At 47.2% G+C, this 26898-nt stretch overlaps 1 protein-coding gene across 1 annotated transcript in view; it reads left to right on the top strand.

Annotated features, from left to right (window-relative positions):
• Nucleotides 1-3906: 3906 nt before the first annotated feature.
• Nucleotides 3907-26898, top strand: part of LOC134343324 (NACHT, LRR and PYD domains-containing protein 12-like) — a 46342-nt gene continuing 23350 nt past the window's right edge. Inside the window, 8 exon segments of the mRNA XM_063042013.1 lie at nucleotides 3907-3917; nucleotides 4243-4326; nucleotides 4789-4915; nucleotides 11425-11596; nucleotides 11700-11765; nucleotides 19472-20524; nucleotides 20527-21235; nucleotides 21713-21799. Of these exon segments, the coding sequence (XP_062898083.1) occupies nucleotides 3907-3917; nucleotides 4243-4326; nucleotides 4789-4915; nucleotides 11425-11596; nucleotides 11700-11765; nucleotides 19472-20524; nucleotides 20527-21235; nucleotides 21713-21799 (2309 nt within the window).

The raw sequence follows: 26898 nt of genomic DNA on the forward strand, positions 1-26898 counted from the left end.
GCTTGCACAGAGATGCTGAGTTCGAGTCCCACAGGATAACAACCTGCACTGCCCAAGTCAGCGAAAGGCCCCTCAGCTGTTGGGCGGCATGAAACGATTCGGAAAATATATCAAACGTGATAGAATTCTTAAGCGGGTTCTCGGTGGGGATAATGTCGCTTCTGATCTTTATTTCTCATTATTCATTCAAGCAACATTTTTTTTAAAGTGTTCTTGTTTTGGAATCAGGGATCCAGAAGTCACCAGCTCCCTTCTGTGCCGAATGTTTTGTGCTCGGCAGCGTTCCTCTTAAATTTTCTTGCCACGGTTGGGAATTCCCACTGGTTTGTCCAAGATCAAAGCTGGTCTCTGGTGTGTCGGGGAGGTTTTAAAATCATCCCGGTGAGAGAGTAGGAGCGCAAGTTGTTTGTTGTCTTTGAAGCAGCGCGTGGAAACCACAAAGAGCTTTAGAAATTTGAATCCATGTGAAACAATTTACAAACAAGAGTGTATCTTCTCCTCCCCCATTTTTCTTTCTTCCGTGGACTTCTGTCTCTTTCACCAATCAAATTCCCAGCTCTGTATTTTAACCTTCCCACTTCGGGATTCTCCTATCACCTTGTGTTTGTCTCTCCCCTCCCCTTCAGCTTTTAAATCTACTCCTCAGCTTATTTTTTCTCCAGTTCTGCCAAGGGGTCTCGACCCGAAGCGTCGACTGTGTTTTTTTTTCCACAGTCGCTGCTGGCCTGCCGAGTTCCTCCAGTATTTTGTGTGTAAAGCAATCTACCCGCAGTTCAGCGTTTTGGTGAACCCTTTTAGACGCTAACCACAAAAAGAAAGATTTATTTCATATTAGAAACGCGAGAAAAGCTGCAGATGCCGGAAAACCGCATGCAGCACGCACAGAATGCTGGAGGAACTTAACATCATCTATTGAAAAGAGTAAACAGTCAACGTTTCGGGCCGAGACCTTTCTCGGGCTCATTTTGTAATGTCTGTTCGCCCTCGTGACTTTTTGCTCAAATCTAAAACATGTGTTCCTCCGGCCTTTGCAAAACAGGAGGATTGATATTGGGCCATCGATAATCCATCCCATGAATTAAAGAATAGGTGACATGACAAATTAACTCCCAGAAGCATTAGAAAACTAAATATGCAAGAAAGAGACAATAAAATTTCCGTTTGTAAAATTAAAACTACAGAACTCGATTCCTGAGCGCTGATAAACTCCAAGGTCCACCGATGTCGTGGAATTTCTTTTATTCGAATACTCACTCTACCCCGTTCCTCGGTGCAAGAACTTTTTTTTTAACTATACTTCGGAACCCCCCCCCCCCCCCGGTTTCCTTGGCTTCATAAGCCACACTCCGGTTCGACAAGCCCGTGAGACTGGGGCGGCTCTCTCGCCCCAAACCCTGGTTTGTGTGAATGCTTTGTAATTTGTTACTCAGTGCCAAGAAACAACAGACAACATACCGCAGATCACTAAAGGAATTATATTTGTGAACCTTAAATAAAAGGTCAGTAAGGGAAAGGAAGAATAAATAAAAAGGGCCCATTATAATTAGACAGTCCAATGTGCACCAGTTGGAGCTCAATTCTCCGATCCTCAGTGGATCTCGACGCATAGTTCCATCCGATCACGATCTCCTCTCCAACTCAAATCCTACGACCTGTTCTCTCCGGCGTCTTCCCTCTTCACCTCGCTGCGAGCAAAGGACCCACTCACATTCTCAAGTATCCGTTATCTGTCACTATCTCTATAGAAAGACCATTATGTTGGCAGTGAAACCTTTCCCGGGGCGTTGCGCGGTACCAAGGAGAGTGAGAGTGTACTGATCTCCACTGGCACTCAACTCTGAGAGCAGAGAGGAAACGTAGACAACCTTTATACGGTTAATATGTCACAGGATACCTTTTACTAAAATCCTCCTGACACAGGCTGCGAGCAAGGATTAGATCTAATGCAAGCAATTTCTTCTATTCTTGGTTCATGACTCATGGCAGGCAAACAGGTCGAACTAGGGCCCGGTGCCAGATGCTTCGGGGCTGGAGGTTAGCGCATCCTGTGATGCACGCATTTCCAGTTGAATGGTTTTGCAAGTGCGGTTAAATTTATACCAAGTCCCCAAAGTACAATTCCTAAGCCAAGTATCCTATCAGATCTTGCCAGAAAACTTTTGCCAATTCTTCCACAACCGCCAGAGTGATATATACTCTGGTATCATCATGCCGACTTTCAGATTTTGCAATTGTCCTGCAGCTTGGGGAGCAACAACAATGAATCCAGCATCAAAGAGAGGGGTGTGTGGTGGGGAGAAATAGAGAAAGCCAGGAACGAACCATTCATTAACCCAACATCAGTGGCTGGAGAATGACAGCACCTGCGGTGAAGGAGGCGACACCACCAGAACGGCAGAGCCGGCAGTGCGTGGGCGGAATTATGTATGGAAATCGTGTTTGACTTCTTTCTGGAAGACTCCATTGATGGAATTGATAGGGGAGACACGCTAGCTGTGATAAATTGGGGAAATCAGAATGTCCCACCAGGAATAGCGAGCTGTTGTGGTGGGGGTCGGGGTGTGCAGAGTCAGCGATTCATAGAAGACTATAGCACGGAAACAGGCCCTTCGGCCAATCTATCGGGGCCGGGCTATTAATCTGCCTCGCCCCATTGACGCGCACCTGAACCTTAGCCCTCCTCAGCCCTCATGTCCACGCACCTATCTATAAGACTATAAGTCATAGAAGCAGAATTTGGGCAAACTCACCATCCTCCTGATTGAAAAAGCTTTAAACTTTTCACTTTGTGTGTTTTAATTTTGTGCTTCCATGTCAAATTTCCCTTCATTCTTCTACGCTCTAGGGAGTAAGGTTCCAGCCTACCAAACTTTCCAATACCTCATGTCCTCAGTCCCTGGCAATAACCTAGTAAATTCACTCTGCATTCTTTCAGTCTTATTGACATCTTTCCTGCTGACCAAAACTCACAAAGAACTGCAATTTTAGCCTTACAACGTTTTATGCAACTTCAACATCACATCCTTACTCTTGTCTCAATACTGTGAGTTATGAAAGCCAACGTGACATTTGAGGAGAGGGAACATTTGCCTTCATTTCTGGGTTCTTGGGGAACGGAACAACAACACCTTCCTCTAATTATATAAGCCCACAATGTGTGTACAGCTTGCAATATGGCTGCATTTTTTTCTGGACTATATTTTTACCTAAATTTTTATCTGTCTGCCTTGGAGTGAATTAAGTTCACCAAACACGGCCCAGGCTTACCGCCCTTGTCGAAGAAAATCCGCATGAAGGGTCTCGTCCCGAAAAGTCGACTGTCAACTCTTCTCCATAGATACTGCCTGGCCCGCTGAGTTCCTTCAGTGTCTTGTGTCTGTCGAATGAAGAGCTGGGATAGAGACGGACAGTATGTTCATTGTCTGAAAATGGGGAGGGGTAATTAAAAAGCCTAGACCTTTCAATATTCGACGGGATTCAATGAGATACCCCCTCATCCCTGCAGATTCCAGCGAGTACAGACCCAGAGCTTATCAGACGTTCCTCGTATGATAACCCATTCATTCCCGGAATCATCCTTTGAACCTCCTCTGAACCCTCTCCAATTCTAGCACATCTTTTCATAGATGACGAACCCAAAAAACTGTTCACAATTCTCAAGGCAAGCCCTCACCAATGCCTTAAAAAGTCTCAGCATCACATCCCTTCTGTTGTATACCAGACCTCTTGAGATGAATGTTTAGCTGGTCACATGGATGTAAAGAGGCCCCATGGGCCAGAAAATTCTGTTACTGTGCCGTTTCTCGAAATAAAATTAAAACAAAATAAAACCACCAAGTTTGAAGTTCGTCATGAAAAAAGATATCTGTCGACCTTGGTGGAGATTATTACATTGGAGCACGGAAAATGCGAGTGAGGTATGAGATAGGAACGAGGGAGAACGTACAAATTCCTTGCAGAGAATGCTAGGATTGAACTACAAACTCGGTCGCCTGGAGCTCAAATTGCGTCCAGCTAGCCGCAAAGCTACTGGGATTCCAATTTTGTGCACTGTGATTCGAGAATTCTGCGGACAAAGGTTTATCTATTCATCCACTAATTATATATTTGTTATGTTGAACGATATTTAATGTGGGTGCCTCAGCCAAGGGCGGCTGCTGGACAAAGAATGTGTGAAACTATCATATTTACAAATTAATCATGTCGGTTCTCTTTCTCTGCGTTGTTGTTGGTGTAATTCAGAGCACTGCCAGGAGGGGGAGCATTCTTCGGCTACAACGGAGCAATTAAGAAGACTACGGTAAAGCAGATTCAGAATGGACAGAGGTAAGCCCACGGTAAACGCTTTCGAAATCCCCTTCTATATCTACCGGTAGTTCAAACATTTTTCAACGTACCACGAATAGTGGAGCAGACTTGATGGGCTGAAAGGCCTGATTCTGCTCCTATGTCTTATGGGTTAAAGGTCAAGGCAAGAAGCATTTGTATGTGAATCGAGTGAACATTGAGAACTGTCCTGAAAATGGGATATTGATCCCATTTCGGATGCCATGGATCCCATGTTTCGGGCAGGGACTCTTCGTGTCCTGACGAAGGGTTCCGGCCCGAAACGTTGACTGATCGTTTCCACGGAAGCTGCCCGATCTGCTGAGTTCCCCCAGCGTGTTGTGAGTATTTCCGTGAGAGATGTCGCAGCCGAGGACTGCAGTTTTGCGTCGATTATTCAGAACGGATTTTACCTCATCTCTTCCCAGATCAGAGCTCCGAAATCTCCGCCTTCCTGTCTAGTTGCATTGACGGCCAGCTGTCGAGGTTGACGAGATTCTACCGGTGCCGACTGGAGCAGGCGATTGAAGAAGGCGTGGAAGGTCTCGTTCTTTATGTTAACGGGCAAGGATCACTTCACGGGGCGAGAGTATCACGTAAGTGGAAGGGACGCAGATGGAACGTAGATGCCTGTGTGTAAGACAGGGCTGACAGACCTGGTGTAAAGCCAAATATAGGTCAGTTGCCGGTGTGGACGGAGAAATGGCAGATGGAGGTTTTTTAAAAAAAAATTTCATTCACGCGATGTGGGCGTCGCCAGCTAAACCAACATTTATTGCCCATCTCTAGTTGCCCTTGAGAATGTGTGGCTGAACTGTCCTCTTGAACCGCTGCAGTCCGTGAGGTGTCGGTTCACCCACAGCGCTGCTAGGGAGGGAAGTTCATGATTGTGACCTAGCGACAATGAAGGAACGGCGATATATTTCCAAATCAGGATAGTCAGTGACTTGGAGGCGTATCTCCATGTGTGTGTGTTCTGAGGTATCTGCTCTTTCTCGGCCTTCGAGGTGGTAACTTCAAATGGCCTACTCCTGCACCTATTGTCTATTGTCTAAAAGAGATATAAGGGGGAAGTTTTCACTCAGAAGTGGTGTGTGGCTGCGATGTGGAATATGGGGTTGTGGGAGAGGGAGATTGATCAGGCACTTTGAAGAGGCGTTTAGATAGGTCTGTGGACAATGGAAGGATATGAAAAGTGCTCAGGCAAAGGAGTTCAGATTCGTTGCCCATTTGATTATTCATTTATATCGTTCCACACATTACTGGGGGCCCGGCAGGAGAGGAAAGTGAACCAGAGGAGAAAGGGAAAGAGGAGGGGCGCCAGGGGAGAGGTGATAGGCTGGTGAGGAGAAGAGGTAAAAAGCCTATGTAACAATTAGAAGAAGAGGGAAAAGACAGTTCTATGCTTTTTGGCAAAACTGCTGGACAATGAAAAGGCCCAGTCCACGTGGAACAAATCCTACAAAAGTATCCGGGAAGACTTGAGCTTTTATGGGGTTGAATGCTGGGCGCGGCAAAGTGAGATGAATGAGTCCTCTGTATTTTCTGATTTGCTCCTTTATAAGCCGCAGCAGGCGACCTGCACTGACAACTGATTGCCACAGATCCGGCCATTAATGGATATCGCTTCTTTACTCCACTCTGCCCATCATCTCATGACCATCCCAATACGTGGCTAGAACTTTCCTCAAGGGATTTGGATGCCATTATTGACCCACTCCCCCAGCTCACACACCTCACATGTCTTGTTATCATGGTCCGGTCCGTGAAATCCGTATTCCGGTTCATGGTCCGGTCCATTGACCCTTGCTCCAGGTTTTCGTGTCTACCCTGTTTCTGTTCTTGTTGAGCTCTAATTGAGGCAGCTAATGCTTGTTGGGGCTGGCTGCATAAATACCTTCAGAGACCAGGGCGTGGCTGCTGGATTGTTCTTGTCCTTACTCCTTATATGCCTTCCTTTGCCTTCTGTTCCCTCGCCTGAAGCCTTGCCTTGTTTTGCCGGTAACTCTCGCCTCGCCTGAAGTTCTCGTTTTGTCTTGCATTGCCCGAAGCCTTGCCTGGTCTTGCCGGTAACTCTCGCCTCGTCTCGCCTGCAGTCTTGTCCTGGAGCCACCCTGTACCTAGCTCACTTCCCGTCCCTTGCATCCGCCGGGTTAGCCAGGCCGCATTGCCGTTACCTACGGTTGGTTCTGTCCCTTCCTATCCCTTGCCTCCGTCGGGTAAGCCAGGCCGTCTTGCCGTTACCTGCGGTTGGTTCTGTCCCTTCCTGTCCCTTGCCTCCGTCGGGTGGTGATCCGCACCCTGCCCAGGAGTAGCCTCCAGCCTCCAGTCTCCAGCCAAGCCTCTAGCCTCCGGCCTCAAGCCTGAAGACTCTAGCCTCCTGCCTCCTGCAAAGCCTCGCCTCAAGTCTCAAGTCTCTATCCTCCAGCCTCCTGCAAAGCCTCGCCTCAAGTCTCTAGCCTCCAGCCTCAAGTCTGAAGGCTCCAGCCACCTGCCTCTTGCCAAGCCTCGTCTCTATCCTCTAGCCTCAGGCCTGTAGACTCCAGCCTCCTGACACTGCCAAGCTTCGCCTCAAGTCTCTAGCCTAAAGACTCCAGCCTCCTGCCCCCTGCCAAGCCTTGCCTTAAGTCTAAAGCCTCTAGCCTCAATCCTAAAGACTCCAGCCTCCTGCCCCTGCCAAGCCTCGCCTCAAGTCTCTAGCCTCTAGCCTCAAGCCTGAAGACTCCAGCCTCCTGCCCTCTGCCAAGCCTCGCCTCAAGTTTCTAGCCTCTAGCCTCAAGCCTGAAGACTCCAGCCTCCTGCCTCCTGTCAAGCCTCGCCTCTAGTCTCTAGCCTCAAGCCTGAAGACTCCAGCTTCGTCCTGCCTGCCAGCCAAGCCTCGTCCTTGTCTAGTTCTGGGGTCCAAGCCAGAGGCAAGACCCAGGTACTGTGTCCTTGTCCAGTCTCTGGCTCGGAGTCCAAGCCCGGGCTCCTAGCTCTCTTGTCCAGTCCTGTTCCGGGTTCCCGGTTTTTGTATCCATGTCCTTGCCCTCACCCTGTATCCTAGTCCTGTCCCTAGTACTTCAGTGTCTGTGTCTTGCACTTGGATCCATACCCAGCCACCTCCCTATGACACTTATGGTTTGTTCGTCTGCCCAACTCTGTAGATTATCCTCGCCGTAATTATGGGGTCCTGCGTCAGTTGAACAGGCAGTACTCGGCGATCGTCTCTCCTTTGAAATATGGGACCACGTTCATTTGATGGCAACCACGCCGGATGTTTCGGACATCCTCTCAGTCCTTATGGCTGCTCCATTCACTGCTTCGGTATTCACAGCAGACAAGATTAACCTTTCATTTTTTTGAACATATTCTTGGAAAAAGAGCTTTGAACGGAGAAGAGCTTAGACAGGTGACCAATCCGGACATCAGGAGTTTTGAGCAAAGGGGACTTCAGTCAGGTGACCGAGGATGAAAGGCAGCGGCGGGTCTGTACAGCGAAAAAGAGCTTTAATAGCGACCAGTCGCCCTGTGCGATTGACGGGCAAGAGCAAATGAAAGGAAGGCAGGGCCAGGCGCAGCGGCCGTCGACTTAATTAATGTGGATAAATGTGAAGTTATCCACTTTGGTGGCAAAAACAGGAAAACAGATTATTATCTGAATGGTGGCCGATTAGGAAAGGAGGAGGTGCAACGAGACCTGGGTGTCATTATACACCAGTCATTGAAAGTGGGCATGCAGGTACAGCAGGCGGTGAAAAAGGCGAATGCCATGCTGGCATTTATAGCGAGAGGATTCGAGTACAGGAGCAGGGAGGTACTACTGCAGTTGTACAACGCCTTGGTGAGACCTGGAGTATTGTGTGCAGTTTTGGTCCCCTAATCTGAGGAAAGACATCCTTGCCATAGAGGGAGTACAAAGAAGGTTCAGCAGATTGATTCCTGGGATGGCAGGACTTTCATATGATGAAAGACTGGATGAACTAGGCTTATACTCGTTGGAATTTAGAAGATTGAGGGGGGATCTGATTGAAACGTATAAAATCCTAAAGGGATTGGACAGGCTACATACAGGAAGATTGTTCCCGATGTTGGGGAAGTCCAGAACGAGGGGTCACAGTTTGAGGATAAAGGGGAAGCCTTTTAGGACCGAGATTAGGAAAAACTTCTTCACACAGAGAGTGGTGAATCTGTGGAATTCTCTGGCACAGGAAACAGTTGAGGCCAGTTCATTGGCTAAGAGGGAGTTAGATATGGCCCTTGTGGCTAAAGGGATCAGGGGGTATGGAGGGAAGGCTGGTACAGGGTTCTGAGTTGGATGATCAGCCATGATCATACTGAATGGCGGTGCAGGTTCGAAGGGCCGAATGGCCTACTCCTGCACCTATTTTCTATGTTTCCATTTTGCTATGTCTGAGTGGACAGAGGCAGAGTGGTGTTCTTGAGGATTTAGCTCTTCATGGCTTTCGCGAATAGAGGCTTCATCTGAGAAGACAAAGGAAAGGAAAACTCAAGCTTATTTCATTGTCTTCTTTATACCTGCTCAGCTAGAGCAGTAGAGATGCCACGCAGGATAGTGCAATGCTCCTCTTGTGGGATGTGGGAAGGAGGCAGGGGGATCTCCTGTACCGCTACAACTGCGAGAAGTGCATCTAGCAGCAGCTTCTAACAAACCGCATTGAGGAGTTGAAGCTGGAAGTGGATGAATTCCGGATCATCCGGGAGGCTGAGGAGGTGATAGATAGGACATGCGGAGAGGTAGTTGCAACCAAGGTGCAGGACACAGGAAACTGGGCGACAGTCAGGAAGGGGAAAGGAGTTAAGAAATCAGTGTAGAGTACCACTGTTGCCATCCCCCTCAGCAACATCTATAATACTTTGGATAGTCAGGGTGGGGTATGACGGTGACCTAACAGAGGAAAGTCGCAGGGGACAGGTCCCTGGCACTGTCTGCCTTTGTGATCAGAAGGGAAGGGAGGAGGAGAAGCGCGCAGTCATGATATTGGATTTGTTATTTAGGGGAACGGACAGCAGATGTTGTGGGCAAGAACGACATTCCCGGAAGGTATGTTGCTTCCTCGGTGTCAGGCTGCGAGATATATCCGGTCGAGTCCTCAGCATTCTTATGTGAGACGCTGAATAGCCAGAAGTCCTGGTCCTTGTAGGTACCAATGGCATGGGTAGGAAGAGTGACGAGGTTCTGCAGAGGAAGTTCAGGGACGTAGGTGCTAAGTTAAAGGGCAGGGCCTCCAGGGATGTGATTTCTGGATTGCCATTCATGCCATGTGCTAATGAGGCCAGAAATAGGACGATTATACGGTTCAATACGTGACTAAGGAGTTGTTGCAGCAGGGAGTGGGTAAGAGTTTTGAATCACCTGGCTGTCTTCCAGGGAAGATGGGTCTGTGCAGAAGGGACAGTTTGCTCCTGAACTACAGGGGGACTATATACAAGTAGGAAGATCTGTTCATGCTGCACGGTGGGGTTTATACGAGAGTTGCAGTGGGATGAGAACCAGGGTACTAGCACAGATAGTGGAGAGGTTGTGGAGGCAGATGTTAGTAAGACCTCAGACAAAGTTAGGAATCAAAAGGTTGAACATGGTGAGACTAGTGTCCTGAGTTGCCTATATTTAAATCCAAGTAATATCATAGGAAAGGTGGATTATAGTGCCGAAGCTGGTTTACAAACAAAGCTTATGAGTACTGAAGAGAGGCTATTGATGTTTCAAAATTGCAGTCAACAGTATGAATTGCAACGGAAAAGGCGGACAACATCGAGAGGGGGGAATACAGCACTGAGGTGTTGTATTTGAATGCGCGTAGTATACGGAGAAAGGTCGATGACCTTGTAGCACGGTTACAGATGTTTTAGTCATCACTGAGTCATGGCAGAAAAAAGATTATAGCTGGGATCTAAATGTCCAAGGATACACATTGCATTGAAAGGACAGGCAGGAAGGCAGAGGGGTGCCGTGGTAAAAAAGTGAAATCAAATCATTCGAAAAGGTGACATCGTCTCGAAAGGTGTTGAACCATTGTGGATAGAGCCAAGGAACTTCAAGGGTAAAAATGACCCCGATGGGAGTTGTATGCAAACCCCAAACAGTAGGCAGGTAGTGGCTTACAAATTACAACGGGGATAGATTATGTATGCTGAAAGGGAAACGTTACAATAGTCATGGAGGTCTTCAATATGCAGGTAGAATAGAAAGGATGTGCTGAAAGTTCGAAGGAGGTTCATGAAAGTGATTCCAGGATTGAATGCCTTCTCATATGAAGAGCGTCTGATGGCTCTGGGCTTGCATCCACTAGAATTCAGAAAAATGAGAGGTGACCTCATAGAAACCTATCGAATATTAAAAGGGCTTGATAGAGTGGGTATGGAGATGATGTTTCCTATGGTGGGAGAGTTTAGGACCAGAGGACACAACCTCAGAATAGGTATTCCTGTTGGAACAAAGTTGAGGAGGAATTTCTTTAGCCAGAGAGAGGTGAATCCGTGGAATTCTTTACCACAGGCAGCTGTGCAAGTAAAGCCTTTATCTATATATAAGGCAGAGGTTGACAGATTCTTGATTGATCAGGGCGTGCAGGAATACAGGGAGAAGGCAGGAGATTGGGGCTGAGGAAAGTTGGATCAGCCAAGATGAAATGGTGGAGCAGACTCGATGGGCCAAATGGCCTTATTCTGCTCCTATATCTTGTGGTCTTATGGAAAGCACAGATAAGCGCAGATGATACTGCGTCGCTGAGACTTCGACCGCTGTCGCCTTCCGTATTGAATGATACCTGACAACTGGCTGACAGACACGAAGCATTGATGTGAGTTCCCCACACATGTGAAGTTAATGGCTAGTTCTTCCTGCCATTTCCACAGATTAACCGGAAGCCTCCTGAAGCCCGGCAGTAAAGTCTGGACCGAGACCCTGCAATCCTTAAACCTGCTGCTGGGTTAGTCTAGGTTGATAATTGTTTATACCTGAATCGTGACTGCTCTCTGTACTCAACACCACAGGAGATATCATTACGGAGCCGAACCTTTCCTCAAGCTTCCTGCCTGCCTCCATCTGGTTCTGAATATCTTGTTTATTAGAGCACGTGATCGTTGTTCTTACAGAGCGTGACTGAGCTCGCCGAGAAGGGCAAGCGAGCGGACGCTTCCAGACTCCTCCTGGATCTGGTGATGGAGAAGGGCTCCGAGGCGCGAAGGGCGATGTGGGAATCCTTTCTGAAAATACATCTCACGTTGCCGAAGCTGAACAGGATATTGAAAGAAATACGGGAAAGCAGTAAAGGGAATAATGCACCCTCTGCTACTTTTCAGACATTAAGGCTACTATTTTTAGAGTGTTGCCCAGAAGTGACTTCATGTTATCTAACCTGTCTGACCAGGGTCTGTCCAATTCCCCGACATGAGCAACGATAAGCGTTTATCTGAAGTGCCTGTTCCATTGAAAGGTAAGTGATGGAACAGAAATCCAAACACATTTATTACGCTTAGGGAGTCAGAATGCCTGCATTTAGACCTCTGCTTAAAGTCTGTTGGAATCTGGGGGTCGGGCTTTATTTGCAGCGGCTGGAGGATTAGAAACTATTCACATTAGTCACAACCTCGGGCACACCGTGTTGTCTCAAGATTTATAGCTCATGATTTATATTATATCTCGTTTTTTTTAACTTGTCACTCATCTCTGATATCTAGAACACCACCAATTTTCAAATCATCTGCAAACGCACCCATCTACGTTTCCATACCTGTCACTTATGTAAATCATACATTGTAGTCCTGACGAAGGGTTTCGGTTGACTGCACTTGCTCCCTGGCCTGCTGAGTTCCTGCAGCATTTTGTCTGTTTTGCACACATCGTAAATGTTTCAGTATAGATCCCCACAGAACACAATTAATCGCGGACTTCAGGTAGATTTGCTCACTTCAACCGCTATTCTCTCTCTGCTTTGGGCAAAGCAGTTCTGAATCTAAATAACCAATTCAGCACTGATGGCATGCAGCATAGATTGTTGTATGAGCCGCCTAGGAATGACCCTGTCAAAGCCTTACTAAAATCCGCATAAACAGCATCCATCGCCCTACCTTCTTTAAGCACTGGCGTCAACAAACACAGTCAACCAGGGTTAGTAAGACACCGCTTTCCACGTAGAAATCCATGGTGGCTCTCCCTAATGGTTCCTATTGGGCTCCCATTGGGCTCTCCCCAATTGTTCGAATCCTATCGCGAAGAGTTCTCTCCAGTAACATCCCTCCCACTGACGCGAGACCCACCTATCTATAGTTTCCCCGATTGTTCCTGGAACATGTCTGTGGCTAGGCAGGACATAAAGATATTAGTCAAGAACCCAATGATTTCGTCTCATGCCTCTCTCAATAACGTGGAGTATGTCACATCAAGTTCCGGGGACCTCTCCATCTTGCAGTTTTTTAACAGACCCGTGTCCTTTGCTTCAGCACTGATCTCCCTACCGAACAAGACTTTCCCCATGGTAAATACTGATGTAAAATACTCATCCACATCCTTCGTACCCAGGGAACTGTTCCCTCTGTCAATCCCTGAGTCTTGCACACGCCCCCGAATTATCCTATTGATCCTGATGTATGTATAGAATGCCTTGGGAATCACTTTCATCCTACTTGCCGAAGACTTTGAATGGCTGTCCTAATTCCGTCACCGTGTTTCTTTCTGGCTCCTTTATAATCTCCTGTTTGATTTTAGCTTTCTAATCTGTACACACTTCTCCTTTTTCATTGTGACTAAATCTCTTTTGTCATCCAAGATTCTCATACTTTTTTCACCTTCTCCTTTCTTCTGACCTGATTATACAGTACCTGTCTCTATTCTGCGCAGTCGGCTTTCAAACAACCTCCACGTTCTCTGCTAAATCTCACTAGTTCCTACCTAATATTCCCGCCATTTGTCCTGCTCCAGATTAATACACTATCAAAATGTCCACGCCTTCCTTATAGCTATCTTTAAAAAAAAAAGGTTGTGGTCCTTGTTGCTTAACTCCTCGTCCACTGAAAGGTCGGTCAGGAGGCCAGAGAACAACAGGTCTTCCTCGTGGTGGACGATTTACGTATTGATTTAAGATACTTCTTCGATGCACGTAACACATTCTGTCCCATATCACCTTCGTGCGCTAACGAGTATCGGGTTTATTTAAGGAAAGTTGTGGCTCCCCATGACAATAATCCGTTTGTTTTTCAACTTTCTTTAATAAGCTTGTTCTTCAATGTTTCGCTAGCTATTGAAAGCATTGTGGACCAAATCCCTTCCAACGTTTGAGTTCCACCCAGGTAGACTCAGTGGAGAGCTGAGTGCAGCCGTGGTGTTGTCCCTGATTAGCATTGAAAACGTTCATCTTTTGCCTCGATCTCTATCTTTTCTAAAACACCGAAACCCGTGGGCATTAAGCACCCAGTGCTTTTCAACCCCCAACCAAGTCTTTGTCAGAGTTACACCCGTGTGGCCAGCAGTATTAATTTTAATTTCGTCACGTCGGTCTACGCCGCTCTGACGAGGCCTCTTTCGGGTTCCAGGATCAACACCTCTCATATTCCGCTTGGGTCGCATCCAACCCGATGGCTTGAACATCGAGCTTTCTAACTTCCGGTAGTTTCTCCCCTACCTATATTCCCCACTCCGCTTCCCCTTGACTTCCCCTCTTCTTGTCACCCGCCTATCATCTCCCCCAGTGCCGTCTTCCTACCCTTTATCCCATGGTCCAATCTTCTCTCCAATCAGAGCACTTCTTCTCCAGGACTTTGATATTCCAACGAACAGCTCCTGATTTCTTCATTTCCCGCTCCCTACCCAACAAGTTTCAATAGACAATAGACAATAGGTGCAGGAGTACGCCATTCGGCCCTTCGAGCCAGCACTGCCATTCGCTGTGATCATGGCTGATCATCCACAATCAGTATCTAGTTCCTGCCTTATCCCCATAACCTTTGATTACGCCATCTTTAAGAGCTCTATCCATTTCTTTCTTGAAATCATCGAGACTTGGCCTCCACTGCCCTCTGGGGCAGAGCATTCCACATATCCACCACTCTCTGGGTGAAAAAGTTTTTCTTCAACTCCGTTCTAAATATCCAACCCCTTATTCTTAAACTGTGGCCTCTGGTTCTGGACTCACCCCTTCAGCGGGAAACATGCTTCCACCCTCCAGCGTGTCCAATCCTTTAATAATCATATATGTTTCAATAAGATCCCCTCTCAGCCTTCTAAATTCCAGAGCATACAAGCCCAGTCGCTCCAATCTTTCGACATATGACAGTCCCGCCATCCCGGGAATTAACCTTCTGAACCTAGGCTGCACTCCCTCAATAGCAAGAATGTCCCTCCTCAAATTTGGAGACCAAAACTGCACACAATACTCCAGGTGTGGTCTCAGCAGGGCCCTGTACAGCTGCAGAAGGACCTCTTTGCTCCTATACGCAATTCCCCTTGCTAAGAAGGCCAGCATGCCATTAGCTTTCTTCACTGCCTGCTGTACCTGCATGCTTGCTTTCAGTGACTGATGTACAAGAACACCTAGATCTCGTTGTACTTCTCCTTTTCCTAACTTGACTCTATTTAGATAATAATCTGCCTTCCTGTTCTTACCACCAAAGTGGATAACCTCATATTTATCTACATTAAACTGCATTTGCCATGCATCCGCCCACTCACCCAGCCTGTGTAGTCACCCTGCATTCTCATAACATCCTCCTCACATTTCACACTGCCACCCAGCTTTGTGTCATCTGCAACTTTGCTAGTGTTACTTTTAATCCCTTCATCTAAATCAATAATGTATAATGTAAATAGCTGCGGTCCCAGCACTGAACCCTGCGGTACCCCACTGGTCACCGCCTGCCATTCCGAAAGGGAGCCGTTAATCGCTACTCTTCTGTCAGCCAGCGAATTTTCAATCCATGTCAGTACTCTGCCCCCAATACCATGTGCCCTAATTATGCCCACTAATCTCCTAAATGGGACTTTATCAAAGGCTTTCTGAAAGTCCAGGTACACTACATCCACTAGCTTTCCCTTGTCCATCTTCATAGTTACATCCTCAAAAATTTCCAGAAGATTAGTCAAACACAATATCTCCTTCGTAAATCCATGCTGACTCGGACCGATCCTGTTACTGCTATCCAGATGTGTCGTACTTTCATCTTTTATAATTGACTCCAGCATCTTTCCCACCACTGACGTCAGGCTAGCCGGTCTATAATTCCCTGTTTTCTCTCTTCCTCCCTTCTTGAGGAGAGGGGCAACATTAGCCACCCTCCAATCCACAGGAACTGATCCTGAATCTATAGAACATTGGAAAATGATTACCAATGCGTCCACGATTTCTAAAGCCACCTCCTTAAGTACCCTGGGATGCAGGCCATCTGGTCCCGGGGACTTATCAGCCTTCAGACCCAACAGCGTATCAAACACCATTTCCTGTCTAATGTGAATTTCCTTCAATTCATCCATTACCCTAGGTCCTTTGGCCACTATGATATATGGGAGATTGTTTGTGTCTTCCCTAGTGAAGACAGATGCAAAGTACCTGTTCAACTCGTCTGCCATTTCCTTGTTCCCCATAATAAATTCACCCGTTTCTGTCTTCAAGGTCCTAATTTTAGTCTTAACTATTTTTTTTTTCCTTTTCACATACTTAAAGAAGCTTTTACTATCCTCCGTTATATTCTTGGGTAGTTTACCTTCGTACCTCATTTTTTCTCCGCGTATTGCCTTTTTAGTTATATCCGGTTGCTCTTTGAAAGTTTCCCAATCCTCCGGCTTCCCACTCATCTTTGCTATGTTATACTTCTTCTCTTTTATTTTTACACTGTCCTTTACTTCCCTTGTCAGCCACGGCCTCCCCTTACTCCCCTTAGGATCTTGCACCTGATCCTGCACCTTCTGCATTATTCCCAGAAATACCTGCCATTGTTGTTCCACTGTCCTCCCTGCTAGAGTATTGTTCCATTGAACTTTGGCCAGCTCCTCCCTCATAGCTCCATAGTTCCATTTGTTATACTGTAATACTGACACTTCCGATTTTCCCTTCTCCCTCTCAATTTGTAGATTAAAACATATCATATTATGGTCATTCCGTCCTCATGGTTCTTTTACCTCGAGGTCCCTGATCAAATCCGGTTTATTGCACAACACTAAATCTAGAATTGCCTTCTCTCCACAAACTCCCTTTCTTGGGGTCCAGTACCAACCTGATCCTTTCAGTCTACCTGCATGTTGAAATCCCCCATAACAACTGTACCATTACCTTTGCGACATGCCAATTTTAACTCTTGATTCAACTTACACCCTACATCCAGACTACTGTTTCGGGGCCTGTAGATAACTCCCATTAGGGTCTTTCTACCCTTAGAATTTCTCAGTTCTATCCATACTGACTCTACGTCTCCTGATTCTATGTCGCCCCTCGCAGGAGACTGAATATCATTCCTCACCAACAGAGCCACCCCACCCCCTCTGCCCATCAGTCTGTCCTTTCGATAGGATGTATAATCTTGAATATTCATTTCCCAGGCCCTGTCCACTTGAAGCCATGTCTCTGTTATTCCCACAACATCATACTTACCAATTTCCAACTGTGCCTCAAGCTCATCCACTTTATTTCTTATACTCCGTGCATTCATATACAATACTTTTAATTCATTACTCCCCTCACCTTTCATATCAATTCCTATTTCACTTGGCCATACTGTAGATCCCTTCTTGAGCTTTCTGCTCTGTTGATTCTGTTGTCTTTCTTAACTTTTCTTATTCTCATTTTCCTTTTAACTCCATCCTTACATTTCCAGTTCGTCCCCTCCCCCCACTACTTAGTTTAAACACACCCATGTTGCAGTGGCAAACCTGCCTGCCAGGATGCTGGTCTCCCGCCTATTAAGGTGCAACCCATCCCATTTGTACAATTCATCCTTACCACAAAACATACCCCAGTGGTCTAAGAATGTAAATCCTTGCTTCCTGCGCTAGTTCCTCAGTCACACATTCAGATCCATTATCTCCCCGTTCTTGACCACTCCAGCACGAGGAACTGGAAGCAAACCCGAGATAACTACCCTGGAAGTCCTGCTTTTCAGCCTTCTTCCGAGTTCTCTGAAGTCACGCTGTAGAATGTCTTTCCTCTTCTTCGCCACGTCATTTGTGCCGACATGCAGCACCATTTCCGGATGTTCACCTTCACTCTGGAGGATTCCCTGCTTTCGGTCCGTGACTTCCTGGATCCCGGCACCAGGGAGGCAACACACCATCCTTAAATCTCGCCTGTTGCCACAGAAACCCCTTTCTGTACCTCTCACTATGGAGTCCCCTCAGGCTGGCAATGTCCTCTGTCCCAACAGCTTCCAAGAGGGTGAACTTGTTTCCGAGAGGTACATCCCCCGGGGTCTCCTGTACTTCAAGCATCCTTTCCTTGCTCATCGTCGTCCTCCTACTCTCTTCCTGTATCCTCGGTGTAACGACCTCACTGTAGGTCCTGTCCAGAAAACTCTCGTTTTCCCGGATGAACCTGGGGTCATCCAGTTGCTTCTCCAGTGCTGCAACACGGTCCTTCAGAAGCTGAATCTGGACACATTTTCCGCAGGTGTAGGATCCAGAGGCACTATCCGTGTCCCTGGCCTCCCGCATCATGCACGCAGCACACCTGAATCAGCCTAGCGGTTATTTCCTCACCACTTCTCACCCTCTCCAACTGTGGCGTAGTCTCTACTCTCAGCCTCCTCGCCGAAGACTCTCGAGCCAATTTCTCGCACTTTTCGCACAAGGCACTTTCCTCGACAAGGCCGCTCCCCGACAGGCCGCTCCCTTGCTTATATTAGCTGATAATTTGAGAAATTAGTTTCACCTGCCGCGCCTCCGCCGACCTTGAATGTCTGTGTTGCTGGCTGCTCACGACCGGCTTTTAAATCAACCGCCCCTTCTCAGCCAATCCCGCACTTACTCCTTCACTGCCGCACCTCCGCCGACCTTGAAGGTCTGTTTATATAAGTTTCAACTTATCATTCTCACATTTCCCCTTGCTTTCCAGTCCGGATGAAGAGTAAGGCCCATCGATGTGTCTGATGTTCTGTGTGTTGCAGTGGGCTTTGTGGAACGAACCTTTGGCAGGTTTTCGGCCCGAAACGTCGACTGTAATTTTTTTTCTCCATTAACGCTGCCTCCTTAATTCCTCCAGCATTGTGTGTGTGTTGCTTGCATTTTTGAACTTTTTTTTTATCAGCACAAGATACCGCTGAACATTAATAAATTCAGGTACTGCAGGTCTAACCTGTCATCGAGACCTAGGTTTGCAGAGGAGCTGGAATTCTTGTGAACTGTGCTGTTCTCCACTAAAGAGAGGCCTCCTCCCGATGCCTGAAAGAAGTTTTTAAACTAGAAAGACCCTGATACATAAGAGAGATATTATTAAACTCAAAAGACCATAATATATAATACAGGTATATTAAACAAGAAAGACCCTGATATATAAGACAGAAGTTACTAAAGTACAAATAACTAATATGTAAGAAAGAAATTATTAAACTATAAATACCCTGATATGTAAGAATTTATTAAACTAGAAAAAAACTGATATGTAAGAAAGAATTTATTAAACTAGAAAGAACGCAGGAAACATTTACCTTTTTAGGGAGGGGGGGAGCCTGTGGCATGTCGAATTACCAGGTGAATGAGCAGTTTTTCGGGTACAGCAAGACTGTATTCATTGATGCTTTGCTGTACCCTTTAGTGCTCGGTGGAAGGTGCTGATGCTTTTTTTCTGGTGGGATGGGGGGGGCTGCTGCTTGTGCGTGGGGGAGAGTGGGGGAGTGTGGGACTTGGGGTTCTAAAATTTAACTGCTATTCATTATTTGGGGTGCTCCTCTGTTTTCGTGGATGTTTGCGAAGATACAGAATTTCAGAATGTATAGTGTATACATTTCTCTGACATTAAATTTACCGATTGAAACCTATTCAACAGCAGCAAACGCGCGTCACGTCCAGGAGAAAATACAACTGGGGTGTCTAAAGATTCCTATGCCATTGCAAATTGCAAACACTCTATCACTTGCATTCAAACATGATGTTAGCATTGCGAGGTTTTCACAGCAAACTGTTCATCACAATAGACTTTGATATCCCATTTCTCTATGTCTTCAGATACTCAATGGGAACACAAGTACAATCTCCGAACACAAACCGAAACACTGAGAGTGAACACGATCCTGATGCGGGAGAAGGTGAAGATCTTCCAGCCGGTTGATCGATACGCTGAGCTGACGGTCATTTCTACGGTTCGAGATCGGAGACTGGTGGAACGCGAGCTGCTGGCAAGGGGCCGGCACCACGAGGAGTGGAGAGAGGAACATCTCCGGAGGGAGCTGGAAAAGATCAGAACGGATCAACTGTTTCAGAGCTGTTACTCACAGAGCTTTTGGGAACAAATGAAGAGATTTTTCACTCAGCCGACTGCAGGGAGTTCGGCAGTGGTAGCCGGAGAGCCGGGCATCGGGAAAACAACAATGGTGCAGAAGGTTGTTCATGACTGGGCCACGGGGAAAATATACCAACAATTTAAGTTTGTTTTTAGTTTCAAATTCTGGGATTTAAACTCCACTAACCGTCTAAGCCTGAGGGAACTGATTCTGAATCAGTACCCTTACTTTGGGAATATCCTGAGAGAAGACTGGAAGAACCAAAAGAGACTGCTGTTTATATTCAATTGATTGGATGAATTTAAGCACAAAATCAATTTCACGGACAACCAGAGAGACACGGAGCCTCAGCATCGGTGCCCAGGTCCGAACTTCCGGTGTAAAGTGTCTGACATCGTGTGCGGTTTAATCCAGCACAAACTGCTCATAAGGTGTTCGGTGTTGGTGACCAGCCGCCCAACTGCTTTATCTTTGTTGGAAAAAGCGGATATTAGTGTTTGGACTGAAATCCTGGGATTCGTTGGAGATAAACGGAAAGAGTACTTCGACAGGTTTTTTGACGACCAGACGGTGGCAGCAGCTGTTTTCAAACACGTGAAGGAGAACGATATCCTGTACACTATGAGCTACAACCCCTCCTACTGCTGGATCCTCGGCCTGGCACTGGGCCCCTTCTTCACACAAAGAGTCAGGGACCCGCAGCGAATTCCCAAGACCATCACCCAACTATATTCCTACTATATTTACAACATCCTGGAAAACCACGGCCGTGAGATTGAGACCCCCGTGATGTGTTACTGAGGGTTGGTGAGATGGCCTTCGCGGGAGTGTCCGAGAGGAAGATTGTGTTTACAGGTGAAGATCTTGTCAAGTACAGCCTGCCACCTTCCCAATTCCCGTCCGGCTTCCTGATGGAATTTTTCGAGAGACAGGATACTGCCTGGACCATGGTGTACACATTCCCGCACCTCACCATCCAAGAGTTTGCAGCCGCACTCGCACAATTCCTGACCACAGAAGGCAAGGATATTATGGATCTCCTCACCGAAGCCCACAACACGGAAGATGGACGATTTGAAGTGTTTCTCCGTTTTGTTGCTGGTCTCTCATCCCCGGGCTCAGTTCGGCGCCTAGAGGACTTTCTGGGTCCATTTCCTCATCAGACAACCTGTCGAGTGATTGATTGGGTGAAGGAAGCGTTCGAAGGCCAGATTGAAAACTCGGAGAGTAAAACCGGTAAAAGGAATCTCTTAAACACGCTGCACTACCTGTTTGAGACTCAGAATAGTCGACTTGCTCAGATCACACTGGGATCCGTGGACGCTCTGTCACTCCGCGGATTGCGACTGACCCTGATGGACTGCGCGGTCCTGGCTCATGTCATCGGACATTGTGATGCAATAAAGCACCTCGATTTGTGTGGCTGCCGCATCCAGTGTAAAGGACTCCGGCGGCTGGGACCCGTACTGCACAAATGCCAGGTTTTGGGGTAAGTGTTCGTTTGACTTTATCTCGAAATTGAATTTTCATTTTCAATTGTGCTTTACTGCTTTAGGACTCTCACTCGATCCTCTCTAAGAAGCATTCTACCCTTTCCTGGGAGCAGCCTACCGCCACCCCCAAGTTGTAGGGTTCTACGTTTCCAACCATACACTGCGTGTGGGTGGCTCCACCCTCTCTCACCCAGCTTTTTGAGCACCGCTCGTTCCACTATCGGCGAGAAGGGAACTTCACTACGTCACCCCCACACCCCACCCACGTAGCTCTACCACGTACAGCGTTACGCACTGATCAGTGACAGAGAGAGGTTTGATGAGTTTGCAGGGGAGAGACTACCAGCATTTGACAACGAGATTATGTGACGTTTTGTGAATAATCAGTAGCTGGTTGGTATTAACTGTAGCGTTTCCTGTAGTAATCTTGTTATTATGGTGTTATTATTTCTCACTTTGCTGTCTTTGTTTAGACTGGGGTACAATGACCTGGGAGATTCATGTGTGCAACTGGTGTCCGCGACACTGAGGAACCCGGACTGCAAAATTCAGAAACTGGAGTAAGTACCAGAGTGTGAGCGACTGTGCTTACAAGGCATTTGGCTGTCCAACCTGAACAGTAAAATGATCTGGCTGGTACTCTCCGGGTTGCGCCCTGCACCGCGCGCCGGCAAGGGCAACGGCAGGATAATCTCGCAGGCGAATTCGCGGCTGAGCAATTGGCACAGAGGGCATTTGTCTGCTTTGCGGATCGTTAGGTACACTTCTGATGAAGGGCGGGTAAGATCCAAAGCAGAGGGAGACCAGTAAACTGGCGGGCAGAACTACTGGAGCTGCTGGGGAGGGTTTAAACTAATTTGGCAGGGCGATGGGGACGGAAATGATCGGGCTGAGGTTGAGGCCGCTGCAGTGTGTAGTGAGGATGTGAGGAATGGCCGGCAGATGAACGGGCACAATTAGAGTCGGAGGGCTCAGTTGAAGAGCATCACGAGGACAAAATCCAAACATGTGATCAATACAGTACTGAAGTTTCCTTTTGTATTTGAATGCACGCAAGAGTGTAGGAATATAGTATATGATCTTGCAGCGCAGTCGTGGCTGAAAAAGATCATGGATGGCACATTAACATCCAAGGACCTGTTGTTTCGAAGGGACAGGCAGGTCGACAGAGGGGGTGAGGTGGTACGATTGGTTAAAAAACGTAATCAAATCTTGAGAAGGAAATGATGTAGATTCCTTTTCAGTAGAGTTAAGGAAATGCAAGGGTTTAAAAAAAAGAAACTGATGGGAGTTACTTACAAGCCCCCAAAGACTAGCCACGATGGGGGTGCAGAGTACAAAGGGAGAAAAGGCATGTAAAATGGACACTGCCATGAAAGTCACGAAGGATATCAATATGTCTAAAGATTGGAAAAATCATGTTGGTGCTGGATCGCAAGACATGGAACTCATAGAACATCTAGGAGATGGCTTTTAAGAGCAGCTTTCTGGTTGAGTCCACTAGTGTAAGGGTAATTCTGAATTGGTTATGGTGAAATGAAACAGAATTGATTAGGGAGGTTAAGGTGAAGAAACTTTTAGGAGGCAGTAAATAAAATGCGATGGAATTGACCCTGATGTTTGAGAGTGAGAAGCTAAAGTCAGTTGTATTAGTACTACGGTGGATGAAACGGAAACACTGAGGCAGGAGAGTGCAACTTGTCATAGTTGGTGGGAAAGCGACACTAACAGGGTTGACGGCAGAACAGCTATGGCTGGAGTTTCTGGGAGGAATTCGGAAGGCGGAGGATAGATACAACTCAAAGGTAAAGAAGTATGCCTGGCCTGCTGAGTTCCTCCAGCATTTTGTGTGCGTTAGTCAAAAACAAGAATGATGCATCAGTAGCTGACAAGGGAAGTCAAAGTCAGCAGAAAAGCGAATAGGAAGGCATATGATATGGAAAAATATTGGAAAGTTAGACAATTGACAAGGTCCTGCATGGGAGGTTAGTTAGGAAAATTCAGTCGCTGGGTATACATGGAGAGGTGGTAAATTGGATCAGACATTGGCTCAATGGAAGAAGCCAAAGAGTGGTAGTAGAGAATTGCTTCTCCGAGTGCAGGCCTGTGACTAGTGGTGTGCCACAGGGATCAGTGCTGGGTCCATTGTTATTTGTCATCTATATCAATGATCTGGATGATAATGTGGTAAATTGGATCAGCAAATTTGCTGATGATACAAAGATTGCAGGTGTAGTAGACAGCGATGAAGGTTTTCAGAGCCTGCAGAGGGACTTGGACCAGCTGGAAAAATGGGCTGCAAAATGGCAGATGGAGTTTAATACAGACAAGTGTGAGGTATTGCACGTTGGAAGGACAATCCAAGGTAGAACACACAGGGTTAATGGTAAGGCACTGAGGAGTGCAGTGGAACAGAGGTATCTGGGAATACAGATACAAAATTCCCTAAAAGTGGCGACACAGGTAGATAGGGTCGTAAAGAGAGCTTTTGGTACATTGGCCTTTATTAATCAAAGTATTGAGTATAAGAGCTGGAATGTTATGATGAGGTTGTATAAGGCATTGGTGAGGCCGAATCTGGAGTATTGTGTTCAGTTTTGGTCACTGAATTACAGCAAGGATATAAATAAGGTTGAAAGAGTGCAGAGAAGGTTTACAAGGATGTTGCCAGGACTTGAGAAACTCAGTTACAGAGAAAGGTTGAATAGGTTAGGACTTTATCCCCTGGAGCGTAGAAGAATGTGGAGAGATTTGATAGAGGTATATAAAATTATGATGGGTATAGATAGAGTGAATGCAAGCAGGCTTTTTCCACTGAGGCAAGGGGAGAAAATAACCAGAGGACATGAGTTAAGGGTGAGGGGGTTGTGACGAGAATACACATAAAATTAAGATGTTTGCTGGCCTGGGTTAGCATCACTGACATCAGCAAGTGGTCTGCCACCTGCCCTCAGGGGAAGGAGAGATAAGGAACAATGGAGCAGCGTCTGGAGATGTGTAATGAAGTGACGGGGGAGAGAGAGCTTTCTGGAGCGGCTCCCCCCCCCTTTGAACCTTGAACTGTTTGAAGTGATGGACAGGCGATGCCCCAGCAGGGGGATAAAAAGGGACCGGTTCGCTAAGGCAGGACACACACGACACCCGAGGTAACGAGACCCTGGAAGCGGTACGCCTCTCACGAGTCGGTGAGAAGTATCAGACAACGCCCGGGGTGGAAAGGTACGATCAGCGGGAACCCGGTGTGTGTCCGCCCTTGCCTGGGTGCCGGGTTCACTGCAGAGGAGCGACCGCATCTGGAGGAGGGGTCACAGTCGGTGACCTCATGTGACATCACCAAGGACCCGCCCAAAATCTGTTTGTGAGCCATCTCGCCGGTCTGTGAGTGAAACCGTGTCTGAATGATCAGTCGTTCCCGTTCTCTCTCTCTCTCTTCCCCCACGTTGTCCATCGCCATGGCAACGATTACTGCGAACTGAACTACTAAACTGGACTGAACTTTGAGTCACTTTGAAATTTGGTCATTTACCCCTAGACAACGATAGAGCTTGATTGATGCTGTTATCTTAATTCTGTGCACATGCGTGGTTATCATTGCTGAACTGTTGCATTTATTATCCTTTCGATTACTGTGTTGCTTATTTCTTTAATAAAACTTTCTTAGTTCTAGTACTCCAGACTCCAACTGAGTGATCCATTTCTGCTGGTTTGGCAACCCAGTTACGGGGTACGTAACATAAGTGGGGTTCTCGTCCGCGATTTTGAACGCTAAATTTGGGACGGAGTAAATTGATTGGGTTAAAATTCCCGAAAGAAAGAAAAGACAAACAGCAGAAATGGAGGCTAAGGAATTTATAAAGGCGCCGACCTTGGAGGCATTAGAGGATGCCAGGAAATCGGAATTGGTAGCTGTGGCCAAACGGTTGAATCTTGCTAAGGTGAAGTCGACAATGAGGAGAGAGGAGATACACAGAGCTATTGTAGAGCACTATGTATCTAAAGGTGTGTTTCCCCAAGGCGAGCTGGGGGTGGTGTCTGTTGAAAAACCTGCTGGAGACGCAGTACAGGTACAGCTTGAAAAACTGAGACTCGAGCACGAGTTCCGGGTACGGCAGTTAGAACACGAAGAGAAGCAGTTAGATAGGCGGGAGAAAGAGAAAGAGAGAGAAAGACAGTTGGAGAGAGAAGAGAAGGAGAGGGACAGACAGTTAGAGAGAGAGGAGAAAGAGAGGGACAGACAGTTGGAGAGAGAGGAGAAACAGAGGGAAAGGGAATTTGAGCTGGAGAAGTTAAAGATAAGGGCCGAGCAGGGGCTCGTGCCGAACCAAGGTGGAGGGTTCCGGGCGACCCAGGAGGTTAGGCTGGTTCCCCCATTTGACGATACCGACGTGGATCGGTACTTTCTCCACTTCGAAAAATTGGCTATAAGTCAGGACTGGCCGAGGGATAAGTGGGTTGTTTTACTTCAGAGTGTACTGAAAGGGAAGGCCCAAGAAGCTTACTCAGCTTTGTCCGCGGAAGATGCCCAGAGGTATGAGGTGGTGAAGGAGGCCATCCTCAGGATTTATGAGTTGGTCCCGGAGGCATACCGGCAGAAGTTCCGGAATGCGAGGAAACAGTCGGACCGCACGTATTTGGAGTTTGCCCGTGAGATGCAGACATATTGTGAGCGTTGGTGCGCCTCGAAGGGGGTAGAGGGGAATTATGACAGACTGCTACAGCTGATCCTGATTGAGCAGTTTAAAGGTTGTGTCCCTGAGGGTATGAGACCCTACCTCGATGAGAAAGAGGCAGCCACGATGACGCATAAAATGAAGTTTGCCCCGAGTAAAGGCTACCAGAAGGGTAGTCAGGACGGCGGGGAGAGTCCGCCGGAAAAGTCAGAAAGTAAGCCGGGGACTAGTGAAAAGGATAAGGTAGACCGGGAGCAGTCTGGTAGGAAGTCTCCTGGGGTCGTCTGTTATAATTGTGGGAAAGTCGGACACTTTGCGTCCAGGTGCTTTACCCCAAGGAAGGAGACGGGGAAAGGAAAAGCGGAAATTTTGAATGACTGTATCGAGCTGTTAAGCGAACCGCTAGGGAAGGACAGGTCTGAAAAAGCCCAGGAAGGGCGCGAGAGGTTTATCTCGGCCGGACTGGTGTCAGTGAAGGAGAGGATAAAACCAGTTCCAGTGCGGATCTGGAGAGACACGGGAGCGTGTCAGTCACTAATACTGAAGAGTGTATTAGAGTTTAGCTCAGAAACCCAGACTGGGGAGGTAGAGGTCAAAGGTGTTGGGGAAGGGACAAAGTCAGTCCCTTTGCACCAGATACACTTACAGAGCAACCTGGTCTCTGGACTAGTCACGATCGGGGTAAGGTCCGAATTACCGATGAAAGACGTGGAAGTCTTGCTCGGTAATGACATCGCCGGAGGAATCGTGTTCCCAGTCGTGAGATTGACGGGTCAGCCTGCCAGCATTAAGGCCCCGCCCATGGACTCACAGGTTCATTACGGGCCCGCGATAGTGAATTTAGCTGAAACATTTCTGCCAACCTTGTATGAGACAGGGTGTAGTGAGATAAGAGGTAGTGAGGGAGCTGGGACGGACGTAGCAGTAGCCAGGAAAGAATTTGTGCAGACGCAGGAGCGAGACGAGGGGCTGATAGTTTTGGCAGAGAC

This window comes from Mobula hypostoma, chromosome 3, assembly GCF_963921235.1.
Source record: "Mobula hypostoma chromosome 3, sMobHyp1.1, whole genome shotgun sequence".
Classification (NCBI taxonomy): domain Eukaryota; kingdom Metazoa; phylum Chordata; class Chondrichthyes; order Myliobatiformes; family Myliobatidae; genus Mobula; species Mobula hypostoma.